This window comes from Bos taurus, chromosome 8 (assembly GCF_002263795.3).
Source record: "Bos taurus isolate L1 Dominette 01449 registration number 42190680 breed Hereford chromosome 8, ARS-UCD2.0, whole genome shotgun sequence".
Classification (NCBI taxonomy): domain Eukaryota; kingdom Metazoa; phylum Chordata; class Mammalia; order Artiodactyla; family Bovidae; genus Bos; species Bos taurus.
The window spans coordinates 81,029,348-81,046,267 of NC_037335.1; the positions used below are offsets into that span (position 1 = coordinate 81,029,348).

General features: G+C 41.6%; 1 protein-coding gene across 1 annotated transcript in view; it reads right to left on the reverse strand.

The window, feature by feature from the left end:
* The window catches only part of FBP2 (fructose-bisphosphatase 2), a 42,734-nt gene extending 26,040 nt beyond the window's left edge, over window positions 1-16,694 (reverse strand). The window contains 3 exon segments of the mRNA NM_001046164.2: window positions 9,140-9,232; window positions 11,207-11,369; window positions 16,470-16,694. Of these exon segments, the coding sequence (NP_001039629.1) occupies window positions 9,140-9,232; window positions 11,207-11,369; window positions 16,470-16,639 (426 nt within the window). The 5' untranslated portion in view covers window positions 16,640-16,694.
* Window positions 16,695-16,920: the final 226 nt, after the last annotated feature.

Genomic DNA, 16,920 nt, shown 5'->3' on the forward strand with positions numbered 1-16,920 from the left:
TGTATCACGCATCGAACCTGGACTGGTGATGTTTCACATATGATAATTTACATGTTTCAATGCCATTCTCCCAAATCATCCCACCCTCTCCCTCTGCCACAGAGCCCAAAAGACTGTTCTATACATATGTGTCTCTTTTCCTGTCTTACATACAGGGTTATCATTACCATCTTTCTATATTCCATATATATGTGTTAGTATACTGTATTGGTGTTTTTCTTTCTGGCTTACTTCACTCTGTATAATAGGCTCCAGTTTCATCCACCTCATTAGAACTGATTCAAATGTATTCTTTTTAATGGCTGAGTAATACTCCATTGTGTATATGTACCACAGCTTTCTTATCTATTCGTCTGCTGATGCACATCTAGGTTGCTTCCATGTCCTGGCTATTATAAACAGTGCTGCAATGAACATTGGGGTACATGTGTCTCTTTCAATTCTGGTTTCCTCAGTGTGTATGCCCAGCAATGGGATTGCTGGGTCATATGGCAGTTCTATTTCCAGTTTTTTAGGGAATCTCCACACTGTTCTTCATAGTGGCTGTACTAGTTTGCATTCCCACCAACAGTGTAAGAGGGTTCCCTTTTCTCCACACCCTCTCCAGCATTTATTGCTTGTAGACTTTTGGATAGCAGCCATTCTGACTTGCATGAAATGGCACTTCATTGTGGTTTTGATTTGCATTTCTCTGATAATGAGTGATGTTGAACATCTTTTCATATGTTTGTTAGCCATCTGTATGTCTTCTTTGGAGAAATGTCTGTTTAGTTCTTTGGCCCATTTTTTGATCAGGTTGTTTATTTTTCTGGAATTGAGCTGCAGGAGATGCTTGTAAATTTTTGAGATTAATTCTTTGTCTGTTGCTTCGTTTGCTATTATTTTCTCCCATTCTGAAGGCTGTCTTTTCACCTTGCTTAAAATTTCCTTTGTTGTGCAGAAGCTTTTAATTTTAATTAGGTCCCATTTTTTTATTTTTTATTTTATTTTCAATATTCTGGGAGGTGGGTCATAGAGGATCCTGCTGTGGTTTATGTCAGAGAGTGTTTTGCCCATGTTCTCCTCTAGGAGTTTTATAGTTTCTGGTCTTACATTTAGATCTTTAATTCATTTTGAGTTTATTTTTGTGTATGGTGTTGCAAAGTGTTCTAGTTTCATTCTTTTACAAGTGGTTGACCAGTTTTCCCACCATCACTTGTTAAAGAGATTGTCTTTTCTCCATTGTATATTCTTGCCTCCTTTGTCAAAGATAAGATATCCATAGGTGCGTGGATTTATCTTTGGGCTTTCTATTTTGTTCCATTGATCTATACTTCTGTCTTTATGCCAGTACCATACAATCTTGATGACTGTGGCTTTGTAGTAGAGCCTGAAGTCAGGCAGGTTGATTCCTCCAGTTCCACTCTTCTTTCTCAAGATTGCTTTGGCTATTTGAAGTTTTTTGTATTTCCATATATATTGTGAAATTATTTGTTCTAGATCTCTGAAAAATACCGTTGGTAGCTTGATACGGATTGCATCGGATCTATAGATTGCTTTGGGTAGTATACTCATTTTCACTATATTGATTCTTCTGATCCATGAACAGGGTATATTTCTCCATCTATTTGTGTCCTCTTTGATTTCTTTCACCAGTGTTTTATGGTTTTCTATATATAGGTCTTTTGTTTCTTTAGGTAGATATATTCCTAAGTATTTTATTCTTTTGGTTGCAATGGTGAATGGAATTGTTTCCTTAATTTCTCTTTCTGTTTTCTCATTGTTAGTATATAGGAATGCAAGGGATTTCTCTGTGTTGATTTTATATCCTGCTACTTTACTATATTTATTGATTAGCTCTAGTAATTTTCTGATGGAGGCTTTAGGGTTTTCTATGTAGAGGATCATGTCATCTGCAAACAGTGAGAGTTTTGCTTCCTCTTTTCCAGTCTGGATTCCTTTTATTTCTTTTTCTGCTCTGACTGCTGTGGCCAAAACTTCCAAAACTATGTTGAATAGTAGTGGTGAGAGTGGGCACCCTTGTCTTGTTCCTGACTTTAGGGGAAATGCTTTCAATTTTTCACCATTGAGGATAATGTTTGCTGTGGGTTTGTCATATATAGCTTTTTATTATGTTGAGGTATGTTCCTTCTTTTCCTGCTTTCTGGAGGGTTTTGATCATAAATGGATGTTGAATTTTGTCAAAGGCTTTCTCTGCATCTATTGAGATAATCATATGGTTTTTATTTTTCAATTTGTTAATGTGGTGTATTACATTGTTTATTTACAGATATTGAAGAATCCTTGCATCTCTGGGATAAAGCCCACTTGGTCACGATGTATGATTTTTTTAATATGTTGTTGAATTCTGTTTGCTAGAATTTTGTTAAGGGTTTTTGCATCTATGTTGATCAGTGATATTGGCCTGTAGTTTTCTTTTTTTGTGGCATCTTTGTCAGGTTTTGGTGTTAGGGTGATGGTGGCCTCGTAGAATGAGTTTGGAAGTTTACTTTCCTCTGCAATTTTCTGGAAGAGTTTGAGTAGGATAGGTGTTAGCTCTTCTCCACATTTTTGATAGAATTCAGCTGTGAAGCCATCTGGACCTGGGCTTTTGTTTGCTGGAAGATTTCTGATTACAGTTTCGATTTCTGTGCTTGTGATAGGTCTGTTAAGATTTTCCATTTCTTCCTGGTTCAGTTTTGGAAAGTTGTACTTTTCTAAGAATTTGTCTATTTCTTCCAAGTTGTCCATTTATTTGCATATAGTTGCTGATAACAGTCTCTTATGATTCTTTGTATTTCTGTGTTGTCTGTTGTGATTTCTCCATTTTCATGTCTAATTTTGTTGATTTGATCTTTCTCCCTTTGTTTCTTTATGAGTCTGGCTAATGGTTTGTCAATTTTATTTATCTTCTCAAAGAACCAGCTTTTGGCTTTGTTGATTTTTGCTATGGTCTCTGTTTCTTTTGCATTTATTTCTGCCCTAATTTTTAAGATTTCTTTCCTTCTACTAACCCTGGGGTTCTTCATTTCTTCCTTTTCTAGTTGCTTAAGTGTAGAGTTAGGTTATTTATTTGACTTTTTTCTTGTTTCTTGAGGTAAACCTGTATTGCTATGAACCTTCCCCTTAGCACTGCTTTTACAGTGTCCCATAGGTTTTGGGTTGTTGTGTTTTCATTTTCATTCATTTCTATGCATATTTTGATTTCTTTTTTTATTTCTTCTGTGATTTGTTGGTTATTCAGCAACATGTTGTTCAGCCTCCATATGTTGGAATTTTTAATAGTTTTTCTCCTGTAATTGACATGTAATCTTACTGCATTGTGGTTAGAAAAGATGCTTGGAATGATTTCAATTTTTTTGAATTTACCAAGGCTAGATTTATGGCCCAGGATGTGATCTATCCTGGAGAAGGTTCCATGTGCACTTGAGAAAAAGGTGAAATCATTGTTTTGGGGTGAAATATCCTATAGATATCAATTAGGTCTAACTGCTCTATTGTATCATTTAAAGTTTGTGTTTGCTTGTTAATTTTCTGTTTAGTTGATCTATCTATATGTGTGAGTGGGGTATTAAAGTCTCCCACTATTATTGTGTTATTGTTAACTTCCCCTTTCATACTTTCTTACATATTGTGGTGCTCCTATGTTGGATACATATATATTTATAATTGTTATATCTTCTTCTTGGATTGATCCTTTGATCATTATGTAGTGTCCTTCTTTGTCTCTTTACACAGCCTTTGTTTTAAAGTCTATTTTATCTGATATGAGTATTTCTACTCCTGCTTTCTTTTGGTTTCCATTTGTGTGAAATATCTTTTTCCAGCCCTTCACTTTCAGTCTGTATATGTCCCTTGTTTCAAGGTGGGTCTCTTGTAGACAACACATATAGGGGTCTTGTTTTTGTATCCATTCAGCCAGTCTTTGTCTTTTGGTTGGGGCATTCAACCCATTTACACTTAAGGTAATTATTGATAAGTATGATCCCATTGCCATTTATTTATTGTTTAGGGTTTGAGTTTATACACCTTTTTGTGTTTCCTGTCTAGAGAATATCATTTAGCATTTGTTGGAGAGCTGGTTTGGTGGTGCTGAATTCTCTCAGCTTTTGCTTGTCTGTAAAGCTTTTGATTTATCCTTCATATTTGAATGAGATCCTTGATGGGTACAGTAATCTGGGCTGTAGGTTATTTTCTGTCATCACTTTAAGTATATCCTGCCATTCCCTCCTGGCCTGAAGTTTCTATTGAAAGATCAGCTGTTATCCTTATGGGAATCCACTTGTGTGTTATTTGTTGTTTTTTCCTTGGTGCTTTTAATATTTGTTCTTTGTGTTTGATCTTTGTTAATTTGTGTCTTGTGGTGTTTCGCCTTGGGTTTATCCTGTTTGGGACTCTCTTGGTTTCTTGGACTTGGTTTCCTTCCCCATTTTAGGGAAGTTTTCAACTATTATTGCCTCAAGTATTTTCTCATGGTCTTTCTTTTTGTCTTCTTCTTCTGAGATGCCTATGATTCAAATGTTGGGGCATTTAACATTGTCCCAGAGGTCTCTGAGGTTGTCCTCATTTCTTTTAATTCTTTTTTCTTTTTTCCTCTCTGTTTCATTTATTTCATCATTCTATCTTCTATCTCACTTATCCTATCTTCTGCCTCTGTTATTCTACTGTTGGTTCCCTCCAGAGTGTTTTTTAATCTCATTTATTGCATTATTCATTATATATTGACTCTTTTTTGTTTCTTCTAGGTCCTTGTTAAACCTTTCTTGCATCTTCTCAATCCTTGTCTCCAGGCTATTTATCTGTAACTCCAATTTGTTTTCAAAGTTTTGGATCATTTTCAGAATCATTATTTGGAATTCTTTATCAGGTAGATTCCCTATCTCTTCCCCTTTTGTTTGGTTTGGTGGGCATTTATCCTGTTCCTTTACCCCACTTGACTTCACATTCCAGGATGTCTGGTTCTAGGTGAGTGATCACTCCATTGTGATTATCTGGGTTGTGAAGATCTTTTTGAATAGTTCTTCTGTATATTCTTACCACTTCTTCTTAATATCTTCTGCTTCTGTTAGGTCCATACCATTTCTGTCCTTCATTGAGCCCATCTTCGCATGAAATGTTCGCTTGATATCTCTAATTTTCTTGAAGAGATCTCTAGTCTTTCCTATTCTATTGTTTTCCTCTATTTCTTTGCATTGATCACTGAGGAAGGCTTTTTTATCTCTCCTTGTCATTCTTTGGGAATCAGTTAGTCCTGAATATTCATTGGAAGGACTGATGCTGATGCTGAAGCTGAAATTCCAATACTTTGGCCACCTGATGCAAAGAACTGACTCATTTGAAAAGACTCTGATGCTGGGAAAGATGGAGGCAGGAGGAGAAGGAGATGACAGAGGATGAGATGGACATGAGTTTGAGTAAGCTCCAGGAGTTGGTGATGGACAAGGAGGCATGGTGTGCTGCAGTCCCTGTGGTTGCAAAGAGTTGGACAAAACTGAGCAACTGAAGGGAACTGAACTGAATTGCCTAGTGGTTTCTGCTACTTTTTTCAATTTAAGCCTGAATTTTGCAATAAGGAGCTCATGGCCTGAGCTACAGTCAGCTCCCAGTCTTGTCTTCACTGACTGTATAGAGCTTCTGCATCTTTGGCTGCAAAGAACATAATCTGATTTCAATATTGACCATCTGGTGATGTCCATGCGTAGAGTCCTCTCTTGTGCTGTTGTAAGACGGTGTTTGCTCTGACCATTGCTTTCTCTTGGCAACACTCTGTTAGCCTTTGCTTTGTCTCATCTTGTACTCCAAGACCAAACCTGACTGTTATTCCAGGCATCTCTTGACTTCCTACTTTTGCATTCCTTATTTTTACAATCCCCTATGATGAAAAGGACATTTTTTTTTGGTTCTAGTTCTCAAATGTGTTGTAGATCTTCATAGAACTGGTCAACTTCAGCTTCTTCACCATCAGTGGTTGGGGCATAGACTGAGATTACTGTCATGCTGAATGGTTTGCCTTGAAAATGAACTAAGATCATTCTGCCATTTTTGAGGTTGCTCCAAAGTATTGCATTTCAGACACTTTTGTTGTTATGAGGGCTACTCCATTTCTTCTAATGGATTCTTACTCACAGTAGTAGATACAATGATTACCTGAATTAAATTCACCCATTCCCATCCATTTTAGTTCACTAATTCCTAACATGTAATGTTCACTAACATCTACTAAGAAACAGATGTTCAGTCTTGCCATCTCCTCCTTGATCAGTGGCTTCATTCTTTCTGAACCTGTTAGTAATTGCCCTTCATTCTTCCCCAGTATCATATTAGATGCCTTCCAACCTGGGGGGTTCATCTTTTAGTATCATATGTTTTTATCTTTTCATACTGTTCATGGAGTTCTCCTGGAAAAAATACTGGAGTGTGTTGCCATTGCCTCCTCCAGTGGACCACATTTTGTCACAACTCTTCACTATGACTCATCTGTCCTGAGTGGCCCTGCACAGTATGGCTCATAACTTCACAGAATTATGCAAGCCCATTCACCATGACAAGGCTGGTACCAGTGACAAGAGCATTCATTTTAATTTAATTTGATAAACATAAGATAGCGCTGTTTTTTTTTTTTTTTTTTCAACTTGGTCAACTTGATGGGTGAAAAAAAAAGATACTTGCTTTAGTTTCCATTTTGTATAACTAATAAAGTAAAATTTTATATATTAATTGACCATTTTATTTCTTATTGTGTAAGTTGCCTGTTTCACTTCATTGGTTACTTTTCTATCTAGATAGTCATCTTCTTATTGTTGATTTTGGGCTTCCCAGGTGGCGCTAGTGGTAAAGAACCTGCCTGCCAATGCAGGAGACATGAGAGACTTGGGTTCAATCCCTGGGTCAAGAAGATCCCCTGAAGGAGGGCTCAGCAACCTCCAATATTCTTGCCTGGAGAATCCCATGAACAGAGGAGCCTGGTGGGCTACAGTCCATAGGGTAGCACAGTCGGACATGACTGAAGCAACTTGGCATGCAAGCATTGTTGATTTGCTTTTTACATATGAAAAATATAAATGCCTTATATGTTGCAAACATTTTCCTCAATTGTCATCTGCCTGTTAATTTTATTTACAGTGTCATTTCTTTTGCAGTTTTTTTTTTTTTTTTTTTTGTAATTAGAGCTCTGAAGCGACCTGCTCTCTCACTAGAGCATTAAGCAATATTGTCCCCCTTCTTTAGCAATACAATCAGAGAGAATCTGTGGTTATTTGGACTAGCCTTCAGAGCCTGTGTTTTGCTTAAATTTTAAGACAAAATCTCTGTGTTCAAAAATCACCAAAATCCATATGTGAATAGCCCATATTATATATAATAATATTCCTCTCTTTTTTGTTTCAGACTTCATTTTTTTAGAACAGTTTTAGAATCACATAAAAATTGTGGGAAAGAAATAGAGATTTCCAACATATCCACTGTCTGCACACATGCACAGCCTCATTCATTATTCCTTTTCATTTTTAAATCAGTTGGTCTTAAGATGCTATTAAGACCATCATAAAAAAGGAAAAGGCAAAAACCGTTTGCAGATTATACATAGAATAAGGGATGAATATCCAGAATATATAAAGAACTCACACAACTTAATGGCAAAAAACACAATCTGACCAAATAGACATTTTTCCAAAGAAGACATACAAAGGGCCAACAGGTACATGAAAAGGTGTCTAACATCATTAACCATCAGGGAAAGGCAGATCAAAACCACAATGAGATATCACCTCACACCTGCCAGAAGGACTAAATAAAAAAGATGAGTGAGGACACATGTTGGTGAGGATGTGGAGAAAACAGAACCCTTGTGAACTGCCCGTGGGAATGTAAACTGGTACAACCACTATGGAAAACAGTGTGGTGGTTCTTCAGAAAATTAAAAATAGAGCTATATATAATTTCCAGGAATTATACTTTTTAGTATAAACATGAAGGAAATGTTTATTTCAAATGTGTGTGTGTGTATATATATAATTCAGCCATGAAAAAGAAGGAAATCCTGCAATTTGTGATGATATGAATGAACTTTGACAGTGTTATGCTAGATGAAATAAGCCAGAGAAAGATAAGTACTGTATGATCTCATTTATATGTGCACTCAAAAAAAAAAAAAAAACAACCCAACTCATAGAACAGATTGGTGGTTGCCAGAATCAGGGGATGGAGGTAGGTGAAGGGAGTGAAGGTAGTCAAAGATATAAACGTCCAGTTATAAAATAAATAAGTCCTTGGGATGTAATAGATGGCATGGTGACTACAGTTAACAATACCACACTGTATATTTGAAAGCTCCTATGGGGTTTCCCTGGTGACTCGGATGATAAAGAATCTGCCTGCAATGCGGGAGACCCAGGTTCGATTCCTGGGTTGGGAAGGTCTCCTGGAGAAGGGGATGGCAACTCTCTCCAGTATTCTTGCCTGGGGAACTCCATGGACAGAAGAGCCTGGTGGGCTACAGTCTGTGGGGTGGCAAAGAGTCAGACATGACTGAGCAACTAATGTGAGAGTTGCTCATCACAAGAACAAAAAACTGCACCTATTGAGAGGGTGGATATTGACTATTTCATTGAATTTTGCCAACAACCTCAATAAGCCTGGAAGCGAGCTCTTCTCAATAGGAGACCAAGCCAGCTAACACCCAGATTTTGGCCTTATCAGATACAGCTCAGCCATGCTGTCAGACTTCTGACCCAAGAACTGGGACACAATAAATGGGTGTTGTTTTAAACCTCTAAATGCGTGTGAATTGTTACAGCAGCAACAGAAAATGAATGCAATAAGATGTGAGATACACAAGGAAGGAACACAGAGGCCTTCAGATGTCGCTTGGAACTTAACTCCATGTCTGGCATTTGTACCACACCCAGATTTTCAAAATAAGGTCCCATGTATCCTCTCACCCTGCCTTCCCATGAACACTGAGACAAGGGCTGAGGGAAAATACCGACTTGGGTCTTCAATGAGGATTCTGAGGCAGAGGGAGGTTCGTAGCTTGCTTGCTGTGGTGTGTCTGGTTAGTGGGAGGACAAAGGTTAGAACTCCAGACTCGTGGCTCTGAGCCCAGGAACCTTCCTGAAACCATCAGAGGAAGGAGGTGTTAAAGAGCAGACTGTTTGCTCACCTTTCTGTAGATGGCAAATATGGTTCCAATGGAAGCCAGGCAGTCAATGTTGGAAGATCCGTCCAGAGGGTCAAAGCAGACCACGTATTTCCCCTACGTGCACAGAAGGCAGAACACCTGATCAACACAGGTCAATACACTGCGTAATTCCACACTCTGTTCCAGTGAACACACTCTGTGTAAGTGGCTGAGTCTGGCAGGTAAAACCCCATCAGAAGCGACTTAGACCAAAGGGATATCCTTATCAAAAATTACAATTACAATTACTTAAGGAAGGCAGAGCATATCCACATATATTAATTGTGCAGTTCACAGCTCACTTGCCCATAAACAGATTAGCTGATTCCCACAGGGGGTGAAGATTAGCTGATTAATCAGATTAGCTGATTCCCACCTACCCCCAAATATCTTTACTCCCACCTACTCTGGCTTCATCCTCCCCTCCTACCTGGGACCACTGGGAATTGCTGAAGGTGTGAGAGGAACTGGTCTGAACTGGGCACCATGCTGGAAGGAGTTGGAGAAGCTTCAGATAAACTTGGGTAAGTTCTACCTAAGTCCATAGTAAGGTCGTTATTGAATTATTGATACATCAAGCTTCTCCCCAGACAGGCTTTCTTCATTTTGGCACATTTTTATCAAAACAAAACTTCGGAACAAGGTCCCAGGGCCTCTGGGCCTCTCTTATTAAGATAGCAGCTGTATGAAAGTACATCCAGAGAATAAAAGTATTCCTTTGGGTTTTGCTGCATCTGCCTTTCCTTTCTGACGTGAAGACCAGAAGACAGACCAGGTGGGGTCCTGGGATACCAGGTCCCTCATGTCCGCCCATGCTGCTGTCACAGACAACTCAGTGGAAAGAAATCACCAGATAATTTTTACTGACCGCCTAGGTACGAGGTTCTGTGAGAGCCTTAATGATGGGGACTGGGGTCTCCTGGCTCATTAAATACTGCCAGTACAACATCAAGTAAAATGGGAGTCATTTCTCCCACTGCCTAGCTACTTTTCCCCTGACTTTCCAATGAGTAGTGCCCTAGATTAATTTGGCTTTCCTTCCTTCTTTCTCAATAGGAGGTGGGGGTAGGGGAGTGGAATCCATAAACTTGGAAATCTCTCATTCTCCCTGTAGATAATCCAAATCAGCTCATTCATTCACGCCTGCATGCATTCAGCAGTTATTTGCTCAACATCAAGCACACACTGGAGAATGTTCAGGAGCCGGTGTGACAGTTGAGAATAACAGGTGTGACTTAGCCTGAATTACGTGAGACAAGTACAAAGGGCTTTTGCACAATCCCCAGTATATAGTAAGTGTTTAATAAATTTGGCTTTACTTTTTCCATCCTTTCAGCTAATCATAAAGCAATGGCACCTTGTCCTCAAGATCCAGTGTATAAAACAAGAGCCAACAGTACTGGCATTTATGTGGTATTACTGTATCGCAACTGAACATGGGTTAAATTTTTGGCCACGAATTTTTTAAAAAATAAACTGTGGAACCATACTGAATATAGACCCTCCCCAGGCATGCCATGAACTAAACAATTTTACCATTGTATTAAGGCAAGAGCAACAATCTTTACAATTTCTTTTCTGTTGTAGTCTAACAGGTTGCCAGGCATGAGGAAATCTCTGCTAAAACCAAACCCCCTTGGGGAAGGGGCGAAGATTGTGGGGATGAGAAAAGTAAAAGACCAAAAATATCGCTCTTCCCAGGAACTCTACTTTTTACTGGACCTGATTTTCAAGCTCCAAAACGTTGGGACTTGTTACTAATACATTAGGTGAAAACCCAAGATGAACCCTGTCCACTGATAAGTTTCGGTAAAGCACTCTGATTTATTTCCTGAATGAATCACTTCCTTATTATGGAGTCTCTTTGACTAAACAGCATAAAACTTCAAAGTAAAGAAATATGCAAACCGTGGTTTCTGGAAAACAAAAATTAAGCAATAGAGGAAAAATCCCAGAAACTGAAATAAAGCAAGGCAATCAGATTCTTCCCAGCTCAGTTGCGCCCTCCACTGGTGAACAGAAGAACCTCAGCCCGGCTGCCACACGTACCCTCTTCTCTTTGGAGGTGATAATGGCTTCTTTATTCTCTTCCGACACCAGGACGCAGGTGCTGTAGGAGGACTGGAGCATGTTGATCACCAGGGCATTGGATAACACGTCCAGTTTCTTCACCTCATCCCCCGTCACGTTCACGCTTCCCGCGATTCCGTACCTAAGACGGCAAAAAGCTGGAGGAAATCAGGAAGGGAGCCCAGGACTCCAGCGAAGATGTCAGGACGCCAGGACACCTCCCCTGTATCCCTCTTTTCCCTTCATGGCTCCAGGGTCTCCAGATGATAAATACGACCGAATGCGTCCTGTCTCACAGCGCTGGTTCTTACCCTGGCTCGGAGCCACTGTTGCAAGTTCCTAGTCATCTCAGTAACACTACAGGATTCAATCTTACTAATGTACAACTCTGCCTCACCCCCGCCTCCCTCGGGGCCCTGAAGGACGGAGGGGGAGTTCATAAAGTCAGACACATCGCCATAATTAAAAACTTTAAAAAGTAAAGGACTGTGGATTTCCAGTCTTGGAATTTCTAGTATTTGTTGATTATCCTCAAATAGTGGCCTGTTGGGCTGAAATAAAAACTGTTCTGCTGTAGCCTGGCATTACTTGAATAAAGAAGGAAATTAGGGATAAAATTTAATTTGGTTCTTTATTACCATTACCAAGCAATATAAGAAAGAGTGGCAGTGTAAAAATTCTATTTGGGTGCTTTGGGTTATAGAGGATTGCTATCTAAAGTCTCCGGCTCCTGTCCTCGTGGTTAGGAACCTTCTAAAAAGCCAGTCAGATCACCCCCATCTCTCCCAGAGTCCCCAAGTCCCCCATACTTGGCTTCAGACCCTATCAAGGGAAGCCCTGGCCCCACACTTGGCCTTGCCGCTTAGCCTTTCACCCTCAGCCTCTGGAACCCTGCGTGTGCACACACCTGCCTTCCATGGACTCCTGGTTCACTGTCCCCTGGCTTCATGCTCGTCTCTCCATGAGCCACATGGCTATCACTCCCCTCCAGCCTTCCACATTCCAACAGCCGCAAAGGTCCTGAGGCCACCAGCACCCCACAAGCTGCTTTTCTCTTTCCCACCTTCAGTCATGGGGTGTCCCCCCACCCCATGGAAGTGCTTTCTGCCCGCTGACAGCTTAGCCCTCCTAACATCTTCCAGAAGCTTCCCTGGTCCCACCACATACCAGACACAGCCCTGTCAGCCCTTCCACAGCAGCTCACAGTCTGTTCATGGAAATGTCCTCCCTGATGGATTGTCTGCTCACTGAAGGCAAGAGCTATGCCTCACTGTGCCTGTTTGCACAGTGCTCAGAGGCTCAGTATACCTTCACTGAATTACAAAGAATGGATGGCAGGAAAGTAATACCTTCCTCTCCTTTTTGTTAACACCATTTATTTACTGAAGGATTCTTCAAGTGTTTCTAGCAAGTAGCCAGGGTTGAGAGCCACTGATTTACCCTAAACTGGGAGACAACTCATTTCCCATCCCTTTCCCTGACTGACAACATCCCCCCTCTCCCCAAGAGGTGTCTCCCATCACTTGATGTCTGATGTGATGAGATCTGCCTTGGAAAATGATACTGGTAGACTGACCTCAAAGACTGTACCTTCTACTTCAAAATAAAAGCAAACAAGCACACAATGACAAAACTAGATTGTTCTGCATCAGCGTTTACAGTGTTCACAAACCCTGTGAACTCGGTTTTCTTGTTTAATGCAGCTTCTACTGGAGAATGAAAAGCTGGGGTGCCTGGGGCCTGTGGGTGGCGGGGAAGAGAAACAGGCTCTCTGTTCGGATGTTTTGCAAACACCGCTCCCCAACACCACACTAACCCTGTCCTTACCCTACCTCTCAGCCCACCCTGTGCACCTTCCTTGCAGGAACTGGGCATGTTGCTCTGTCTCCCTCCCTTCCTACAATCCCTCCATCAACACCTCTCCTTCCAGAAAGAATGGAAGCTCATTCACAAGAGATCTAATTGCCTGACAACTGCTCCAAGTTAGATCATGGACAGGAAAATGCTTTATAAGCCATAGACAGTATCTTCTTACTGCTTTTACTAATGTTAAAACTTTACTGACATATTATAAATGAATTGTTCTGCATTTTGACATTAGGAAGCTGTGGAGAGGATTCTGGGGACAGCATTCCCAGAATGCTAACATTCCCTTCTTCCTATAGCAGGAAGCAGGAAAAAAAGAAGAAAAATATGAGACTTTCAGATCAGTTTTGCATTTATGGAGCATGTGCCTAGAAATATCTCCCCAAAAAGAGGAAGCAGAGGAATGAGGTGCTTGAAGCCCCCTAAATGGGAAAGAGACAGAAATATCTGAATCGGCAGAACACATGGTCTCTGTCAAACTTAATCCTGCCTCTGTCCTCCGGTGAAGTGTGAAATTCTGACATCTTGTTTCCACAGGCTGCGCCCGCCACCTAGTGGTCAGTTGGCAACATCAACCTGTTAGCCCGCAAATTTCCCCAGGTTTGGACCTGAGTTTGAGCAATCCCTGGGAGTTGGTGACAGACAGGGAAGTCTGGTGTGCTGCAGTCCATGGGGTCGCAAAGAGCCAGATACAACTGAGCAACTGAACTGAACTGGGCTTGGAACCCAACAACCTCAGATATGCAGGTGATAGCACTCTAATGGCAGAAGGGAAACAGAACTAAAGAGCCTCTTGGTGAGGATGAAAGAGGAGAGTGAAAAAGCTGGCTTGAAACTCAACATTCAAAAAACTAGTATCATGGCATCCTGTCCCATCACTTTGTGGCAAATAGTTGAGGAAAAAAGTGGAAACAGTGGCAGATATTATTTTCCTGGGCTCCAGAATCACTGCAGACAGTGACTGCAGCCACAAAATCAAAAGACACTTGCTCCTTGGAAGAAAAGCTATGACAAATATAGACAGCATATTCAAAAGCAGAGACATCACTTTGCCAACCAAGGTCTGTATATTCAAAGCTATGGTTTTTCCAGTAGTCATGTATGGATGTGAGAGTTGGACTATAAAGAAAGCTGAGTGCTGAAGAATTCATGCTTTTGAACTGTGGTGTTGAAGAAGACTCTTGAGAGTCCCTTGGACAGAAAGGAGATCAAACCAGTCAATTCTTAATTAAATCAACACTGAATATTCATTGGAAGGGCCAATGCTGAAGTTGAAGCCTCAATACTTTGGCCATCTGATGTGAAAAGCCAACTTATTGGAAAAGACCCTGATGTTGGGAAAGATTGCAGGCAGGGCAGGGGGAGAAGGGGATGACAGAGGATAAGATGGTCAGATGGCATCATCAGCTCAAGGGACAAGACTTTGAGCAAATTCCAGGAGATGGTGAAGGACAGGGAAGCCTCGCATGCTGCAGTCCATGGAGTCTAAGAGTCGGACACGACTGAGTGACTGAACAACAAATAATGAGCACTTACTGAGCACTTATTATGGGGCTGGCAATGTCAAAATCATCATCACATGGGCTTACTAAGCCTTACAACAGCCCCACAAGTTAGTTAGAGGCTATTAGTATCCAAGTCATTTTACAGTTTTACAGTCCCTAGCGAGAGTGGGTCATTGACTCTAATCAGATGGCATGAAAAACCAAGTCAAAGGAACACCTGAATTATCCAATCCCTAAGTCCACTTCCTCTGGACACTACATGACCACGAAGTCAGAGTTCTGCAGCAATTAGCCACAACCCCTGCCCTGCCCAGCCCCCTGCACAGGGGAGCCCATTCAGGTGAGTAACACTCAGCAGACAGCCTGGGGAACTGCTCTACACGCAGCCCCGCTCACCATCAGGCAGGAGCAGAACAGAGACAAGTGGCTGTGGCTCACATTCACAAAGGTCCTTGAAGATGGAGTTGGCCATTACTGCCAAGTGAGGTACTAAGACAGTTAAAGCAACACACAGAGAGAAGGGAAGCCAGTCACAATCTCCTCTAACTTGGAGCTCATTACTGGGTTACTGGGTCACGAAACCTTACATTAATATAAATAAATTCTGTAATTATCACATTGTTTTTGGTGTTAAAAGTGCTAAGTTGTTAAGAATAAATATTTTTTACTTTTTTTTTTTGGTCCCTTGGCTGTCAGGATCTTCGTTCCCTCACCAGGGATCAAACCCATGCACCCTGCGATGGAACCACAGAGTCTTAATCACTGAGCCATCAGGGAATGCCCAGGAATAAATATTTTAAATTATTGGATTTGGCTATTTCTTCATTTTGGAATAATAATAATAATGAATGATGGGGTCTCTTCATCTTCTGAGAGGACCTCCATTGGAATTGCTACCAGGAAAGTGGAAACCCAAAGACTAATCCTTTTCACCACAGACTGGAACCGGACCCTTGGCTGTGAGGATCAGCAGCTCAGCCTGAACTTGGCCTCCTGGGCTTGGGTGAAGCACCAAGAGAGCAAAGTGGAAGAAGGCCCTTCATTCCCTGCTCCCAGGCCAGCACCTCCCAGCATCCTGCATACCAAGTGGACAGAAGGTTGAGTCACAGAGAAGAAATAACAACTGGTTTTAAAAGCAAAACACTTCTTTCAACAATCAACAGGAGATGGATGACGGGCCTTAAGATTTGGTAAATGAGAGAAAAAAAGATTCGGTAAATGATTTCTAGCTCCTGACAACTTTGGGCAAAGGTCGTGACAGTAAAACCACTCCTATCTGCCCAGGGCGTCAGGAGTGGTCTCAAGTCTCCTGGTGGTCGCTTTGTGCCAGTGAGAATGCTAATAAGAGTCTCCTTGTCAGAGGTGGGCTTCTCTGTTGGCTCAGAGGGTGAAGAATCTGCCTGCAGTGCAGTACACCTGGGTTCAATCCCTGGGTCGGGAAGATCCTCTGGTGAAGGAAATGGAAACCGACTCCAGTATTCTTGCCTAGAAAATTCTGTTGACAGAGGAGACTGGTGGGCTACAGTCCATGGGGTTGCAAAGAGTTGGACATGACCAAGCAACTAACAGATTTCAGATTTAACTGAGGATATGTTTTCATGGAACAAGCCCCTGAGCTTGTCATTAGAATACACAGCGACTGGAAAAATGATGCTTTTTTTCTCCATAGCATGTCTCCAAGAATTTTGTGCCTTTCCTGAGACAAGTCAAAGGACTCCTTATCAAACCACACCTGGCAGAAACTTGGAAGGCCATTTCCCTGCAGGGTGTGCGGGTTAATACTTTTGACCCAGTTTCCGGCCCAGACTCCCGCAGCTCTGCCCACCCCCACCGGACCGGGGTCGCAACGTGTCGTCGGGGATCTCACTCACAGGTTGGCCAGGCCCGCCTTACGCACGGCTGAGGAGATGGCTTTGATGGCCGTCAGCATGGAGTTGAGCAGCTGCGTGAGCTCCCCGGTGCCTTTGGCCTGACGCCCCTTTTCCATAACATAGCGGGTCAGGGTGAGCATGTCCGTTTCGAAGGGGCTTCTGTCCCCCATGGCGGCGGGTAATTTTTCGGATTCTTTTCTCACTGCAGAAGAAAGCCTTATCTTTAAGGGCTGATCAGTGGCTCCGCAGTATCAGAGCTGATTAGAAATCTGTACCTTGGTGCCAGGACCTTTAAGGGAAAGTGCCTCAGATCACGTGGTTGAGATAACTGGGCGAGCCCTCAAGGAAACCTCTCTGGCTGGCTGACCTGAAGGCTGCCAAGGAGCCATAAGTCAGCTGTAAATAGAACCTGGAACACAGACCTGCTTTTTCTTGATGAACTTTTTTTCTT